This window comes from Cuculus canorus, chromosome 6 (assembly GCF_017976375.1).
Source record: "Cuculus canorus isolate bCucCan1 chromosome 6, bCucCan1.pri, whole genome shotgun sequence".
Classification (NCBI taxonomy): Eukaryota; Metazoa; Chordata; class Aves; order Cuculiformes; family Cuculidae; genus Cuculus; species Cuculus canorus.
The window spans coordinates 20,442,965-20,459,880 of NC_071406.1; the positions used below are offsets into that span (position 1 = coordinate 20,442,965).

The 16,916-nt window shown below is 39.1% G+C and overlaps 1 protein-coding gene across 5 annotated transcripts in view; it reads left to right on the plus strand.

Moving 5' to 3' along the window:
• CSRNP3 (cysteine and serine rich nuclear protein 3) overlaps positions 1-16,916 on the plus strand; it is a 106,019-nt gene that overhangs the window by 68,655 nt on the left and 20,448 nt on the right. For all 5 annotated transcript variants that reach the window (XM_054069232.1, XM_054069233.1, XM_054069234.1 and 2 more), the window contains one exon: positions 5,155-5,325. In XM_054069232.1, the coding sequence (XP_053925207.1) occupies positions 5,155-5,325 (171 nt within the window). The remainder of the gene's footprint in view (positions 1-5,154; positions 5,326-16,916) is intronic.

Sequence of the window (16,916 nt, forward strand, 5' to 3'; positions counted from 1 at the left end):
AAAAATATTATTTATTAGCACAGATAAAACAGTTTGTCCCTTTTCACTTTTAAAATATTCTTGCCAAATTTAAACAAGTATATATGAAACTTGCAAAGGAGCTGAGAGAAGATGCACAAAAAGTGAGAGAATAAGAGCAGACTCGTCATGTTCCTCTTTCCAGAAGAATATTTAGAGGTCAGAATAGCCAGCATAATTGATTCCTGCCAGAGGCAGTATGAATTTATATCTTTACCCTTGACTTGACTTTTAGCCTATATTTATTTAGCTGTTTAAATTGTTGTAGCCATTTCTTTTGACCACCCCGGTGGCAGTCTCATTGTTGACACTTTCACTTCGCTTCCTCCGCATTTGAAGTCATAATGGCTGGAAATACTTTTGAAAGCAAACATGTAGGCCATAACTAAATACTGTGTCACTCTAATTCCAAGTGTTAATGCTTTCTCAATTCAGGCAAGTGTCGTGTAGTATATTTCCTCATAGGGAAGTTCTGACTAAATATTTAAATTCTAATCTTGATGTTGTGTTAAATGTGATATGCAAACGTAATATTTTAAAAATGTAATTAAAGGAGTTGAGAGATCCAAGTTGATTTTGAGTGATAAATTAAAAGAACATATTTGTCTTTTACTGGAGAGGGATCAATGTTCAGAGAAAGAATTTTGAAAGTGAACAGGCCAAGCTATCATTACCCCAGCGATTCTTTTATTTACTATATCTGCTTTGTTTTTCAAACATTTCCTTTTAAAGTGTTCTAGAATTGATCAGAATCCCATTGTGTTCGAAGACAAGGCAAAATGAAAGTGCCAGCAGAGCTTGTTCACTGATGCAGAGGTCTGGAAACATACTGTAGGGAAGAGCATGTGTTTCCCTAGCAGGGTCAAGATAGCTGTAAAATACCCTGTCCTGTCAGCAACACTCTTTGAGCAGAATTACTTATTTTATTTTGTCTAGTAAGGATAGACTGTGGTCATTGGGGACTGCAGGTCTTTTACTTCTGAGTAAGGTTTCAGAGTAAGTCCCTACATCACATCCCTGTAATGGAATAAGAAGCAAGGCAGTTGGAGGTTAGATGCTGAAGAGTTACATGTTTTAATCCCCAGCATCAGGGTGGTTACCCTTCAGTATGGAACCACAGCTCAGCTATTTGCTGTTGAAGCTCCTGTGCTCCACCATCACAGTCCAGTGTCAGCTCCTGAAGGCAGACATGTAAGCTGTCCCTTTCAAGAACAGAGCATAGATCTCTCCCCTCTTAAAACATTTTTCTTGTGAAGATCTGCTGCTGAATGTGTTTTCTCTAATTTACACAGTAGTTCAACAGCTAAGGAACTCACCAGGATGCTGAAGAGCTGTATCTGTTGTTTGGTAATTGCTCCCTCTAGTTTAGAGCTTAGCGGAGAACACCTTAGTCCTTTGTTTAGGTGGAGTCTGTTTCACTATATAGGAAATATTGTTAAGACTCATAGTTTGAAGAGAGTGTGCACAGGTAGAGTGCCAAGTGCTGTACTGTATTAACCAGCCTTCAGGTACATAAACAATCACTCATGGGTTTGCTCCTGGCACAACCTTTCCATCCCTTTTCCTTCTCAACACACTTTGCACTCTTATTCTATTTTCCTTTTGTTCTTAGACACCTTGCTTGGAAGAGCACCGAGTTTCAGGCTCCTGGGGAGACCTGGACATGGATTTATTCAGGCATCTCTAACTTTTGGGTATGCGCAGAAGTGGCCTTTATGCTAGGGGAAATACAAAGTGAGAAAGTGAGACCCTGGAAAAAAAAGCTCAGATGCCTTTGAAGAAGGCAGTATAGATGACAGATGGGCAGAGCCTTCTAGGAAAGGGGTTTTGATATCAGAACCAGACAGAGTTAAGGGCATTGGAGACCTTTAAAAGTTACTAGTTTCTCATTTGAAAGCAGCTGTTTCGCACACAGTAGACAGTAATTAACAATGTGTACGCTCCTGTGCCCTTGCATAGGAGCAAATAGACTGATCAGGGGTAACTGTGACTGGTGGTGGCTGTATGGTGTCGTGTGGCAACACGTACCTGTTGAGATTGCACATTACCCCCCTCAGTTTTGTTTTCTGTTCCTAAGGAATCTGGTGCCAGTTCCCAAGACAGACTGTATCAGGGACCAGTACTCCCTGTACATTACTCTTAAGAGTTGGATACCTTCTGATGGGATTCCACGTGATGTTCAGGAAATCATTAACTCAGAATTGCGAAGGATCTGTTTGAGTAGTAACTTAGTGCACAAGTGTTTTCAGACCTGCACAGTGTTTTTTCTCACTTCTCTTCCTTACTCTGGCTGATGAGCACTTAAGTTACTATGTTAAAAGTGGAGCAGTGTCAGCAAGAGGCTGTGCTGCTTTGGGGGCTTCCCCTGAGGCATGATGCTAAGGGTTGCACAGCTGTGAGATTGAGAGTGTAAGCAATAACACACTGGGTGATTTCCGGCAGCTGCAGCAAGTCGAACAGACTCCTTAGCTTTGGGATGAGTAACTCGATGCTGCGGTTTCATTTGCATCAACATGGCCATTCTCTCCCTGCACAGCCTCCCAATTATAAAGACATTTCCTAGTTCGTACTGGACCAGCAGATGCACTGCACCTCCCTTGTAATATAATCACTATTGCCAATTGAAATGGAAGTATCACAGAAACAGCAAGAAGACCTGAGTGATTTCTCTTCAGCTATTATTATTTCCACTTTGTTGGGAGTAGCTCTGTGTGTGGAGGTATATCTAATACAGCGTGCTGCTAGATGCTGGCTCTCTTCTGCTGCTGTTTGCTGTCCAAATATCATAAAGACTGAAACTGATGTGATTTTGAAGGGTCTGTGGGTATAGTTTTTGGAGATGTGTTTTTATTAGGAGTTTTTTCCCCCAGTAAACTAATATGAAACTTGTTGCCTCAGGAGAGCAAGTCAAATGAATTTATGAGAGGATGTGCACTGTCCTATAGCAACATTTCAGCCTTATGGTTAGGGGAAATTGACTGCAAGGATGAGGAAGCAGCTATGTATCTGCAGTGGTTGTGGCTGGATTTCTCATCCCATTGCTTTCTGCTGAAGCATTAAATACTGACTGCTGCTGGAGACAGGATATTAAACTTGGTGCAATCATGTATGTGCTTCTCAGGCTTTTGCTTCCTAAGAGGTGAATGAACTTCCTTATTATAGAACTTCTGTTCTAGTCTCTGTAATTAAATAATATCATAAAAATGTTGTATAATGTATCCATTAATTTCTAGTTTTGACTAACAAAGGCAAGTGTAAACCTGCCTGTAAGTCCCTCCTGCTGTGCTTAGGAGTTGGCAGACAGTGTAAAATGCTTTGTCAGCAAAGCAAACCAAGTAATTAGAACTAACTTTCTGTTGCCCTGGGATGAAACCATGGTATTCTTGCTACATCAGTCCCAGGATTTCCTACGAGAGACTTCAGTCTCTGCTGAATTATGATTTTTTGATCAGTCCTGCAGACTCTGTAACCTGGTGAACCCATCAGGTTTTGGTTTTTGGTTTTTTTTTGGTAGCTCTTGGCTTCATATACCCACTCTTATCCTGTTCCAGCTTCATATCAGGTTGTTGTAAACAATGCTGCCAAGTGGCAGGGTGCAGTTCTTGTCCACAGTGGCAAAACTGTCAGCCCTCTGCCAAAACCCGAGTGCCCTCATCCACCCTGCCTGCTGGGAATGGTTCTCGCACCTGCTTCGTCCTGCGTTATCCAGGAGAGTGCGAGGTGGCCTGGGCCAAAACTCTGAAATGTGCTAATTGTTAAACAGTGTGGGCAGTACTGGAGTCTCTGCCTTAAGCTTGTCTTTCTTACTATTAGCCGTTTAGGCCAGCATACATTTGCTTCCTGACAGAGTTGGGGTTTTTTTAAGCATATAACCATAGAAATTTTGGTTGGAAGGGCACTCTGGAGTTTATATAGTCCCAGTTCAGGGATGGAGCAGAATGTAGCTGGCTCAGCATTAATGAATCCTAGAGGTAGCTGCAGATATTTTAAAAGTTCTGTTTCAGTGAGAAATCGATATTTTTTCCGTTGCTTTCAGTGGGATTTGACAGAGCCCTAAATCCGTGGTGCTAGGTTGTGTGTCCTACTCGGCAAGTCTAGCATGTTATCAGTCCTAGGCAAACCTCTTGCCTGGATAAGGATCAGCACTGCTTGCCTCTGCAGTGCTGCGGGAGGCATGGTGGCAGCTGTGTATCCTCTGGGCAAGCTCCAGCTGTCCTTGGTCTCTCCTCCTTAATTTACATGCAATTCATGTTATATTTCTACCTCTGCTGCTGAATTTCTGCTTGAATACTTTGCTTTATAATCTTTTACTCAACCTCAGGAGTATATTAGGCATCTCATGTCTTAATGTGAGAAGGACAGAGTTTTGGAGGCCGTTGGTGTCTCTGACTAGAGTGGGGAATTTCTGGATTCCAGGTATTTATTGAATGCTAAATCAGTATATGGGTTTTGTGACTTCATTGTCTTTTAACTGTCTGTAAAATTGGAATTATCAGATGTATCAGGGGTGTTGTGAACACTGATTAGATCACATATATTTGGCAATGGGTGATGTAGTGTTCAGAATAATTTCTTATTTAACGTTATCCCTCATTTTGAACATTTCTTCTTCCTGTGACAGCCAAGGGAGGGACCAAATGAGGCTATTTGAAAAGAAATTCGGATTTTTCCCTTGCTTGATATTTCACAACAAAACCTTGAAATCAGGGGTGCTATTGACATCAAAATGGGAAAAATACTCCCTGAAAACAATCTGTTACACATTATTTTATAGCAAATTATATATATTATATATTATAAATTATATATTTTATATATTATATATGATACATATAAATTATATATGATATATAATATATATAATTTATAATATGTAACATATATAATATATATAAAATATATAGCAAAATAACCACTTCCTATGTGTCGAGTTAGAGTATGACTTTTGATGGTATTTTCCTTTCCTATAGCTTCAGTGTCTTCTAATTAATTATATCTAATTTCATACTAAATGGTTATTTGAGACCAGAACTGACAAATTACTGGTACTTCTAAGTTAAAATTACTTTGGAGATTATGACTGCATATTCTGCAGTTGGATGTTTCAGTGCCTCATTCCCTCTGTTCCTGGTACAGGTGCCTGTGACAGCATTGCAGCGATGAGTGGAATTTTAAAGAGGAAGTTTGAAGAAGTTGATGGCTCCTCACCTTGTTCCTCTGTGCGGGAATCAGATGATGACATTTCTAGCAGTGAAAGTGCTGACAGTGGAGATAGTGTCAATCCATCCACTTCTAATCATTTTACCCGTAAGTACTGAAATTATGTACCTATAGAATTCTTCCTGTTCCTTAAACTAAAATAAATTTTATGGTTAGATAAACATGATGATTTTAAATTGAACAGGTGATAAAATGGATCCTCTGGGTGGTCAGTTTGTGACTTGCTCAAAATAGCTTAGCAGACTTGCACCCTTTTGTCTTCTTATTAGCTATACAAAACTGTTTGTTATTGTAAAAATTTGAAATCGCTTGGAAGCTCCTACATATTTGCACTTGGAATTATGTAGCTGTTTGTAGTAGATGTTGGGAGTTGCTCTTAAGATATTTCAAATGTGTACTGTAGGGAAGGTGCTTTAGGTAAGTTTGTTTATTTTCCTTAGATAAGTGTAGTGCAGCTGTCAGCTCTCTGCAGTATTTTGTTGGTGAGCATTCTTCTCCAAAGAAAATATTTTATTTGGAATCACGGAGCATTGTGTAGGGGACACGTTCTTGTAAGAGTTTCTATTCTTCATGCAGGGGAGGGTATCTCTTTACTAGGCAATGATTTTGTGTACAGATAAGAAATTTGGCTTTAAGTTAGCAAAGCTACGTGTGCAGTGTATATATCTAGCAAGAATGAGTTTACAGTTTGTATTTGTAGCTTATGATATTTGTTTTAGGTGATAATCTGTTGGAATAGTGAACTTCATGTTTCAAAAAGCAGAGGTTTGCCTCCGTCAATTCCTTTGCATGTATAATAGACCTCCCCACTGGAGTTAGTGGCGAGAAAGCCAAGTTTTCTAAAGACTATATGCCGAGGAATAGATGAGGCTTCTCACCATTGCCCATATACAGTGCGTTCCTTATATCTATCTGGTTTAGAGTGTGCATAGAAATCATGTTTGTAGCATGTGGCATGACTGTTCCTGTAACTGATTAATCTACCAATTCATCTACCAAATGCTGCTATTTGAGCTAGGGTTTGGATGTGAATCCATTTTTCTCTAAGATGAAACACTCCTGTGCAATATAGGGTTATACTGGCACAACTTTCAAAATGTGTTTACATGTAACAGTCTTGGTGTGGTATATTATATTTGAAGTACGGTACTAGTAGAGGGCTTATTTCACTGAAATGCCACAGAGGACTAAGTGACCCAGTAAATCTCATTAAGAAATAGCTTAGTGACAATATTATCTGGATGCTGATCTTTTAACTTCTGCATCTGTTTAAGGACTTAGATGATTATTCGTCATAGACTGAAAGCAGTGCTTTTACATCAGTTACTGCCACGCACATGCAAGACAGCAATTTTATTGTGAATTCACAGATAATATGAAGAAGGCTTGTAATTCAGGGGAGAAACATTGAAGTTGTAATGTGTGCCTGTAACAATAAGCTTTGATTGTAGCTGACACAATAAACAATTTTGGTTTTGAATAAAATCTGTAAGAGAATCTGTAGCATTTCAGTGTTCAGATTAATGATTCATATAACAGATATTTGTGACCAGAGCAATAGAACTTTATTTGTGTGTGCACTCACACACACAGACAGAAATTGCGCGTGACAGTTTTTAAAATATATGTGTATTAGTTGGCAGTACTGAAATAGAAAGAGTAAATTGTTTGCATGTGCACTGATACTACTTTTAAAAAAGTATTGTCTTTAATATAGATGCAGGAGCCTAAATTGCAAGAAACAGTATAGAATAATGCCACTATTATATAAGTCTAGTTTGGGAAGAAAAGAATTAAAGAGGTGGCCTTTGTGCTGCATTCAGATAGGCAAGTCTCAAGGTCTTTAAGGAAAAGACTGCTGGAAAATGGCATCTTTCAATGTTTAACATTCTGCTTTGTACTTACTGTAATGCAGGGTACTTGCAGGAACTTGATTAGGGTGATAATTTTTTATTGGTCAGAATATAGAGAATGTTGATGCTAAGATGAAGTATAGAATGGAAAGGTGGTTTTATCCCTACCTAATTACTTACATCTTCCATCCAGACTCTCTTCTAGTGTGCATCATTATTTTGTAACTTTACCAAGAACGCTCCATGTTGCCCCTAACGGGGAAGTCAGTTTTGTTGATTTATTGTTAAAATGCTGCAAGTGAGATTTTGCACCTTTTTCTTCTTTCTTAATGTTAAAACATATCAGTTACTTATATGTTTACACAATTGTTTATATTTAAAATAACTGCAAAGGAGTAAAGATACTTCACAAATACTGAAGCTGTTTTTAATTTGGTAACTTACTATCTCTAGAAAAAAACCAGGACTTTTTGTTGAGATTGGATTTTTATTTTGTTTTATTTTTCTGAGGTTCTCTCGAGTCTTTGTGTGCATTGATTCTGGAAAGAATGTTTTAATTGGACAGTTGATGGAGTTTCTTAATACACACAGGACTGATTTTCATTTGTGCTTGTATCGGTTGACATTGGTTGTGTGTGTGATGTTGGGTGCTCTTCAGGGAAAGAGCACTTTTCTTTGTATGTATGTAGTTCAGTTTTTTATCTGTAGATTTTTTTAAACAATATTATTTGAAAAAGCATATTTTTTAGTTCTAGGAAGTGATAAAAATGAGCTGATCCTACTAAGATACTGGGCCCTATCCTGTCAAAGCAGAATATGTGGAAATAGTCATTGTTCATATCTCATGAATACAAGTGACTTACAGAGCTACTAAGTGATGCTGTCTTGAAAACTGTAACAGTGTACATTGGAAAGTGTTTTGTTCATTCTTTAAATACAGTCATCTCCCAAAATGAAAGATAAGAGCTATCCTGTGTTGAATATTTGAATCTGTACTTTTAAGAGCATATGGAAAGGAAGAGTTCTGTAAGACTTTGTCAGTGGACGGACTAAAAAGATTCGCTTCAGAAGAAGGGCTGGCCAGGTTCCTTGCCTCTCTTACTGCCTGAGTACCTCCTCAGTGAAGGTTATCTTTCTAAGCCATTTCCTGACACTTTGTATTATTTACTTCTCTCTTTTGTGAGACACTGCCAGATCCTGTACACTGTCTTCCTTCTGGTCTGTTTTTATACCAGTAAGTTCAATATAAACTCTCTTACTGACTGGAAATACATGGGTTGTGAGTGACCTGTAGTCAACACCAAGATTTATATGTTAATTCTTTAACTGAGCTTTTTAAAAAAAGACTAACTTGGCCCTCTCTTATTTTTCCTTTCTAATTGACCTGACAAAGCGATAGTTTTTTAATCACTTGTAGCTACAAGTCTGCAGTGCTTCAGCAGGCTCTTTGCACATAAATCTGTCTAGAATAGCTGATGCATCTCAGTATTTACACAACCCTTGAAACAATATGTGTTGGTTCAGATAAACAAGAACCTTTCAGCTATCCTGCTTCATTAGCCTTAAGGTCAGTTTAACCTGCCAGCTAAATGAGGCATACAGCTGCTGTATATCATTCAGGTGGGGCAGAAGGAGCAGAAGATAGCCTTGATCTCAACAATTAATCCTCTAATGTGATGGCAGAAAACACATCACTGAGATGTCTGTAAGTGCCATTCACTGTGACTACTACGCAGGGGTAAGTACAGAGTTTCTGTAGCAATATATCCATTAAAAAAAATCAAGACAACAACAGCAACAACAAAAAAATCCCTAGCTTGAGTTACAGGCATCTTATTCTGAGTCATTAATGAAATTACAGCCCATAAAGCATAGACAACTGTTACCAGGTTCATAATTAAAAAATAATTAAACGTAGTATTTTCTTGGTCAGGTATATGTGTGTATGTATTCATCTGCATGATTTTAGATATCTTATTAAATGGTGATGGAGTGCCTTCATTACCACTGGCAGATATAATCCCTAGTGTCTTTTTAACTTTAGTTTTCTCAATCTACTGAGGTCATTTCAGTTTGACTCAACAGGCTGTTAGTCACACCACAGATTTACCTTAATGGATGCCAAAGCATGTTATTAACCAGTTCATATACCTGTCCCATTTTACGGTCCCTCCTCCATATCAAAAAGAGGATTGTTCACCTTCAAGTAGCAGTCCAAGCATGCATGTACAGTATTAGTTCCTTTTTCCTTGGAGGTACATGGATTATGGAGTGGGAGCACACCCAATGCCATTTTAGCTCCTATAAATTGCCCTGATGAGCAAGGGCACCCCGTTGCTGTGTTTCATCAGCTCCACAGAAAGTTGTCTTTGGAAATGCCATTCAGGATGTCAGTACAATGCCCTGACAGTTCCTATGACTGTGTGTGCTGAGGGATGATGGGTTCCATGCTGTATCTCTGGTGTGGGGGATTCTTCCTGCCTTGTGGAGGTATCTTCCTCTAAATGCTTCATACAGAAAAATATCCAAATTTAAGTTGAAAAACTGCATGCAACCGGAAGACCTGGGAAGACATCACCAAGTCCTGTCTTTTGCTCTTAGGTGCTGGTAAAATCTCCCTATGCCACAATAACCACAGATGCATCTCTTACGTACCTTGAAGAGCTGCTGCTTTCCTCTGTTATTTCAAAGTCAGTGTGGTGACACTGGAACTTTCAGAGTAACACCTTTGTTGCTGAGGCTTCTCTTCTTAACCTGCAGAGGCAGGTGAAATCTCTAGCACCAGCTCATCTGACAAGGTGATCTGCATCACCAGGAGGTAGAACCTTCACACAGTCTAGTTGATGTCCTCCATTGGTTACCTGTGTCTTGCCATTAATATTATCACTGTCACTGTCATTAGTGACGTTATCCTGCAGCCATCCATAATGATAGATCCTGTCATTCTGCTAGTTAGGGTACTGTCTTTAAGAGTATTGGGTGCCTTAGGTTCATTATGAATGTGGCTGATCAGTAGGGGTTCTGAGAAAACCCTTTGGTCTCTCAATGCTCTTGCCATCTTTTGATTTTACTGTTAAAGAGAATGAAGTATTTGAAAATACCAGTACATCTCCATTGCGTTTCTTTCCATTACCCTTAAAAGTACTGGTTTGAATATTCTAGTCGCTAACATACTGAGATTGCCTCATCTATGTGGCCATGCAGAATTTTGAAGGACGTATCAAATCCTTTGAAGTCGTTAGGAAAGTCTAGTTTTTCTTACATTATCGTTACGTGAAGGATGAAGTCTTACTTGGTGTAAGGTCATTAGCACAAAGCATCACTTGAGCTTTGAGCCTAAGTTGTGTGGTTAATTGCTGATTAATGATAGGACTCTAAATGAGTTGTGTTGATGGCTTATTATGGGAAAACACAAGTTGTAGCTAAATGCAGGCATTCTTTTTTTCATGGCATCCTGCAGTTATTTGTATTGCCTGCAACCAGACTTGGAATTTACTTGTTAAGAAGGAATACATTGTTGTCGTTATTTGTTGACTCATGTTATGAAATGCAAATGGATTGAAAGATTCTCATTTTTTATTTTAAAATAAGTCCTCTCAACTGCACAGTAAAAAACAAGGAATACAAAAAAAATCAGAAATGTATTGCAGTGTCTTCACTGAAATGCTCGTACAGGTTGACAGGGAAGGATGTGCCATGGCAGGATCTTGCCTGCTGTCTTTTATCTGGAATAACAGCTATTGCAGAGGGAGTTTTAAAAAAATGTAGAGAAGGTTTAGGAGGCAGAGTCCTATGAGTTTTCAGAAGGATTTGTGCAACTAATTCTACTTCTGTAAAACTTTTCTTCTATAAAATAATACATTGCTTATGCTATACAGAGGGACAGGTTTTGTCATACATGATGTATTTGTTGGCTTAGATAACATATAAACAGAATTTTTTTGTTTAAGATGTTCATGGCAGATACGCAAAATATGTTTGCAAATGCAAAGTTATGGACAGCTAAATGAGTGGTTGTGTTTGTATCAAACAGCAATTCACAGAAGTCACCCCTGTGATGGGACGAAGGACTGCCTGTTGTGTCTTAGGAGAGCTTGGTGAATGCAGTTGTTATGCATGGGTGTACCTGCAAGGATTCCTGGTAGCTGATTTCCTCCTTACAGTTTTCAAAGCTGAGGCCAAGGTCAGAAATAATCATCCACAAAACAGCAGCTGGAATTCAGAGTAAGTGGTGAGGCAGAGAGCAGTTAACCATTTCCACTTCTCCCCACAGGCTGATTATATTTGCAGAATGCAGAAGCGAGACTGGTATGATGAATGTCACTGAAAAGTGTTCTGGAGATGGAGGGGGCTGAGGAGGTAAACTTAAAGCTGTCACTGAAATTTTAGCAGTAAAATTCCAGCTTTTAGCGTGCATTACAAGAACTTAACATTTCTATGAGATTTTAGACAAAACTGACAGTGAGGTGAAATGTTTAACCAAAGTACGAATGAAAAACTTCTCCTATTCATGTCAAACTTGCAAGCTGGTATTTTTCAGAAACCTTTTCAAATGTGACAAACTTAAATGTAGCATTAGGGGAGCATTCACATTGAGCCCCTTCCGTGTGGGGAATTTAGCTTTGGCTTTACCCGAGAGGAAGGTACCAGAAGGATGGAGTGGTGAGATGCTACTAAGGTGGGTCTTGCTGTTCCACGGAATTGTCTCTTCTTGTCTAATTTCAACAACTTGATTTATGCCCTCCTGAGTATGCTGTTCCCTTCAAGACTTCCAAGTTCAAATTTATTTCAGAAAATAATTCCCTTCACTCAAGCCCACATGTTCCTTTGGGAGGGTGTATTGTATGTCACAGCATTGCCGCTTAATGTTGATTTCCAGCATGTAGAACGTGTTTCATCACTAAGGGTTTAAAATTTGTAAATGTAGAAGTGCATGGAAACTCTCAGAAAAATGTATTTTGAGAGGCAGTGGGACAGAAGGAGAGGTAGGAGACGAGAGGTTGAAGCAGCATCTGGAATATGACCTTTTACCAGGTTTTTGTTTTCTGTGAAGATTGTGAAGCAACCTGGCTTTTGTATGTGATGTCTGACCTACATTAACATGATGAATCAGGCTTTGCTGTTCTGTGGTGTTAGACTTGATGAAAGACTATGTGGGAAAGTCACGAAGCAGGTGGAGATGCTTAATTCTTCTTGCCATAGTGGTTTATGTGGCACTAAAAGGATGTAGAAAGCAGACAAATGGGTAGTAAGAGTGTAAGAAAAGCAGCATTTCCTCTGTTTTAAGATGGAGCCTTAATCCAAAAGGCTGCTTTGTACTTTTTCCAGCCTTTTGAAATTTTCATGTGCCCAAGATATTTCTGCACTGGTGACAATGAATTACTTTGCCCTCATTGATGCACATGTGCTAGCAGTCTGCCAGGTAGCCATATGGTTCACATTTATTTTACTGTGCCTTTGACATCAGGAGAATAGCTGAGACAGCAGAAGATAGTGCTTCTGTCTTGGAGTTGAGCCAGAAATGAGATTATTTGTGTTTTGTAATCAAAGAACTACCAGTTTTCTCAGTAAAAAATGTTTGAAAAACATGGTGGGCTTAGGGTGTCATTCCTATCAGGACTTTATAAAACTAAGAAACAAGCTTTGCGTTTCATAGAAAAATGCAGCCGCAGGGATCTCTTTCCAGATTGGAGGCGTCTGGATTCTGTTTCGGCTGGTAAATGTGCAGAAGGAAACTCTGTCTTTCTCTGTTTTGACACTGCTCTGATTGCACAGAGAGCAAAGTGAGGATGTTCAAAGGCAAATGAAAAGTGAAGATGTACAGTGCATTATGTGTAGGTGGAGCAGTTCAGGAAAACTTTGTTTCAGCCTGCCAGCACATTGCTACTGTTGCTTGCCTATTTCATCAGTTATAATTTATTCCTGTACCTATGAGACTTGGATGTTTTTCAAAAAGATGCACTGGACTTCTGGTGTAAATAGCGATTTTTCCTCTTTGGAAAATTACTTTTCTTGGGATTTGAGAGTTGGATGGGCTGATGATGTCATCTGTTACCACGACCCAGTGGGTCTCTTCCAACCTAGTGATTCTATGATTCTATGACATAAGAAATAGGTTAAGAATAAATGTCCGCTGGTGTCTTCCTCCTTTGCTGCTCTGGTTGGAGCCTTCCTGGCTAGGTTGGTTCCCATGGATGGGAGGGGCTGGCAGATGAACAGCTCACCCCAGCATGCAGAGGTCAGTGGGAATCTTCTCTGCTTCTAGCTTTCTGCTCTGTGCTTTCTAAAATACGTTGGCATGAGGTAGGGAGAGGAAAGGAGGGCTCACAATTTCAGAAGTCAGAGAGCTATTGATATACAGCTCTGAATAACCTGTGGGAAATGAGCTAGTAATTAAATTCTTCAGACTCCCAATAGTACATAAAATGAAAAATAAGCTCTAATTGCACTACAGAACATAGGTGCAAAGAATCTTATCATCATGAGCCTGTTAGTAGGAATAAGGTGATGGCAACCATTATTGGAAACTAACTTAGCAGCAGAACTTTGTGGTTTCTTCCATGTAACTACAGTGCTGAGGAGGTGGGCTCTAACCAGGGCATTCTAGGTACATTAAAATATATTACAAAAATATTGACACTGATTTGTTACAAGTCTCTGTATTGCTATGTCTCTCTTCAGCCTTATTTATTCACACATTCCTCTAGACATTTGTTTAAACTTTTCTGCCATATAAATTGCTTTATTCTCATTTATTAATTGTTTATGAACAAAGGCCATTCTTTGTTCTCCAACCTCATATGGCTTGAATGGCTTTCATTTTTCTTACCATCTTGTTTAACTCTTTTCCAAACTCAGAAAGTATTTCCTCACTTGCTATGTTTGTTTGGTGACAGAATCCCAGCACAGATCAATGCTTGGTAAAACATACTCTAGCCAGGATGAATTTGACAGGCAAGTTCTGTTGTCAAACCACTATTCATAGTGCTTGCCTTTCTCCCACTGAGCGTCATTGTGACGGAGGTTTATGCGACACAGCAGCCTAAGCAAGAAAGAACAGCAGCCATGGATGTTATTTTATGGAGCAGTTTTATTTTTTAAGGCTATTGTTATTTTTTTGATAGCTTTATTATTTTTTTTACACTGATGCTTCTTTCAGTTTTCACTTCAAAGTTTTGTTCATAGGGTATCTTTGACAAATGAATTAGTGAGGTGTCCTGTTTCATGCAGACATATAGGACACACTGTGTCTAGAAAAATCAACTTAATGTACTTGAACAAGTACCTATACGCTTAAAAAAAAATCTAAGAAGCACCTACCTAGTCTTTCTGCAAAAGGCTCCATAAACCATCTTGTATGCCATTACTGTTAGCTACTGGCCAATAAAAAAAGTACTTTTTGTTTTAATAGGTAAAATGTCACCATTTTAAATTGCAACCATTTTTATAAAAATGATGGTAGTAAAAGTTATGACTTAGTGTCCCAGTGTAGATGATCCTCAACTGTGTGAATAATGTGCTACCTATGGAAACAACCATAAAGGTGTTTGTGTGTTTATTCTGTTTTTAATCTTTTGACAGTCACACTCCCCACGTCCAGTTAACCAGAGCTTTAGTGGAATGGGGTCAGAGAGGCTTCTTGGGTCAGGCCTTCACGTGTGTAATTTGGAGGGGGGGGAGTGTGAGGGTGGTAATGTGTAGAAAAAGGTTGTCTTGAATGAGATAAAGCTTGTTTCATGTCACTGTGCGGTCCTATGAGTACATCACTGGCATCTCAGTTTCCTGAGTGACTGCTGAACAGGTATCATTACGCTCTACTACAGTCGATGACTGAAAAAAGACTTCACTGAAACACTGAAAACCAAAGGTGTATAATAAAAAAAAACTCGATATCTAGTGTTTAGGCATTGTACCATTCTGCAAGTCTCCGGCTCACCATACAGGTGTTCTTAAATTTTGGAAACCTTAGAGATTCTTTATCTGTTCAACAACCAGACGAGTGCATAAACTGGGAATTGTGCATAAAGAGAAAAGGCAGAACTATCATACGTAGTCACAAAATAAACGATAACTGCTGTGGGTAAAGAGAATTCTTACAAGAAAGAGAGGTTAGTAACTGAGAAAAAGATGAATAAACATGTATTGTTGTGCACATGTGCAGGCACATCCTGAGCAAAGGTAGCAGAAGGGTAAGCACAAAGAGCAGGTTGTGTTTCCAGGATGTGTTGACCATTATTGGCTTAAACAATTGTTTGCCAAAAGTTTTCCTTTAATTCCTCTGGCCTCACTTCTAGGAATTTTGTTTACAAAGAGTTGCCAGTTCTGCCATAAAAAGTCTCTGATGTGGCTGACCTGTGCTGTGGCTGTTAGCTCGGACCAAATGCTGCAAGGATGGGGCTGTTCTGTGTCCAGATACAGCCCTGGACCTGCAGCAGCTGCTTGTGCATGGCAAGGACCTGATAAGCCTACAGGTCCTGACTTGACTCCGGGAGGAGGCAGGCCAGCTGCGAGCAGGTGATTAGCTTGGGCTCTGCTCTGCCAAAGTCATAAACTGAGCCACTGAAACATCAAATGCCAAAAATCAGAATTTCAGCAGTTGGTATTTCAGGTGAGGAACTCTGACAGTCCTGTTTGAAGATAACTCTGTCTGAAGATCTTGTTCAGATATAGTGACCTTTTCTGAGAGATAGTTCTGTAGCGGTAATTATGTTCTTAACAGTATCATCTTTCCCTCTGATAATAGATACATTTTATACATTACAGTACTTACGTATATGTCAAAAATATTTGATTCTATGTAATCTCGAGATATGGAACTAAAAAGTGTATTGTTTAAATACACGAGAGTGGAGTATTTTTTTTTTCTTCCATGGAATATATCAGACTTGCATTATATAAAAGTGTTGCAGTGATGTGTGATCCATAGGATAATTTTAGGTGATGGTGAGTATTCCTATTCCCTCTGGCATCCTCACACGCCATGAACTGCTAGACCCAGTTTGATGGTATTTATTTTCAAAAAACACCTTCTAGTTGCTGTTGACAGTGTCTGTCCAGCAGATGCTAAAGCAACACATCTAGCAGCCTGCCTGGAGTCAACGTCACCCTTTTTTGTGCAGAACAGATGACAGTGGCATCCACTAACATCACTTGTTGCACGGGCAGATGGCATGTAAATACTTTTTTGAGACTGGCCAAGCAAGAAGCCGTTACTAGCTCTCTTTTGGAAGTGCGGTGCTTACACTCGGTTTGGATAAATTTTTAGGTTATGAGCTTTTGCTTCTGTGCAAAACTTTTGAAACTGACTCCAAAGAGGCATGCAAGCTTTGCACAATCTGTGTCACTCATTCTGAAAGGAGGTTACTAATTGATTAACGTCAGTAAATTTTCTCTGAGCATGTGTTAATGCTGTATCAGAAAATGTGTATTTTGTATGACCTTCTGTTCTGTCTTGAGTTAAACAGTATCCTTAGCAGTAATTATAGCTGATGGGAATGTACTCTTTAAAATACAACGCATGCAAAGTAACATATGCCTCTGACTCTTGATAAGATGGTCCGAGAAGCCAAGGTCTGGTTGTCTTGAAGCAAAAAGACTGAATGAGTTATAGAGCACTTTGTTCCCAGTGTTGGAAAATGTTCAACATTTCCATTTAATATCTAATATTAATTTTTTTCTGAGGTCATATTAAGGCAGTCCTCTGCTCATTGACTTCAGGAAGTAGAGTAGAGCAAGAACATCATGCCTTTGCAGTGCTGACAGTGCTTGATTTTGTGTCCTTGGTTACTGAGGTGGTTGCATTTCTCCGATGCCCTCACTGACATC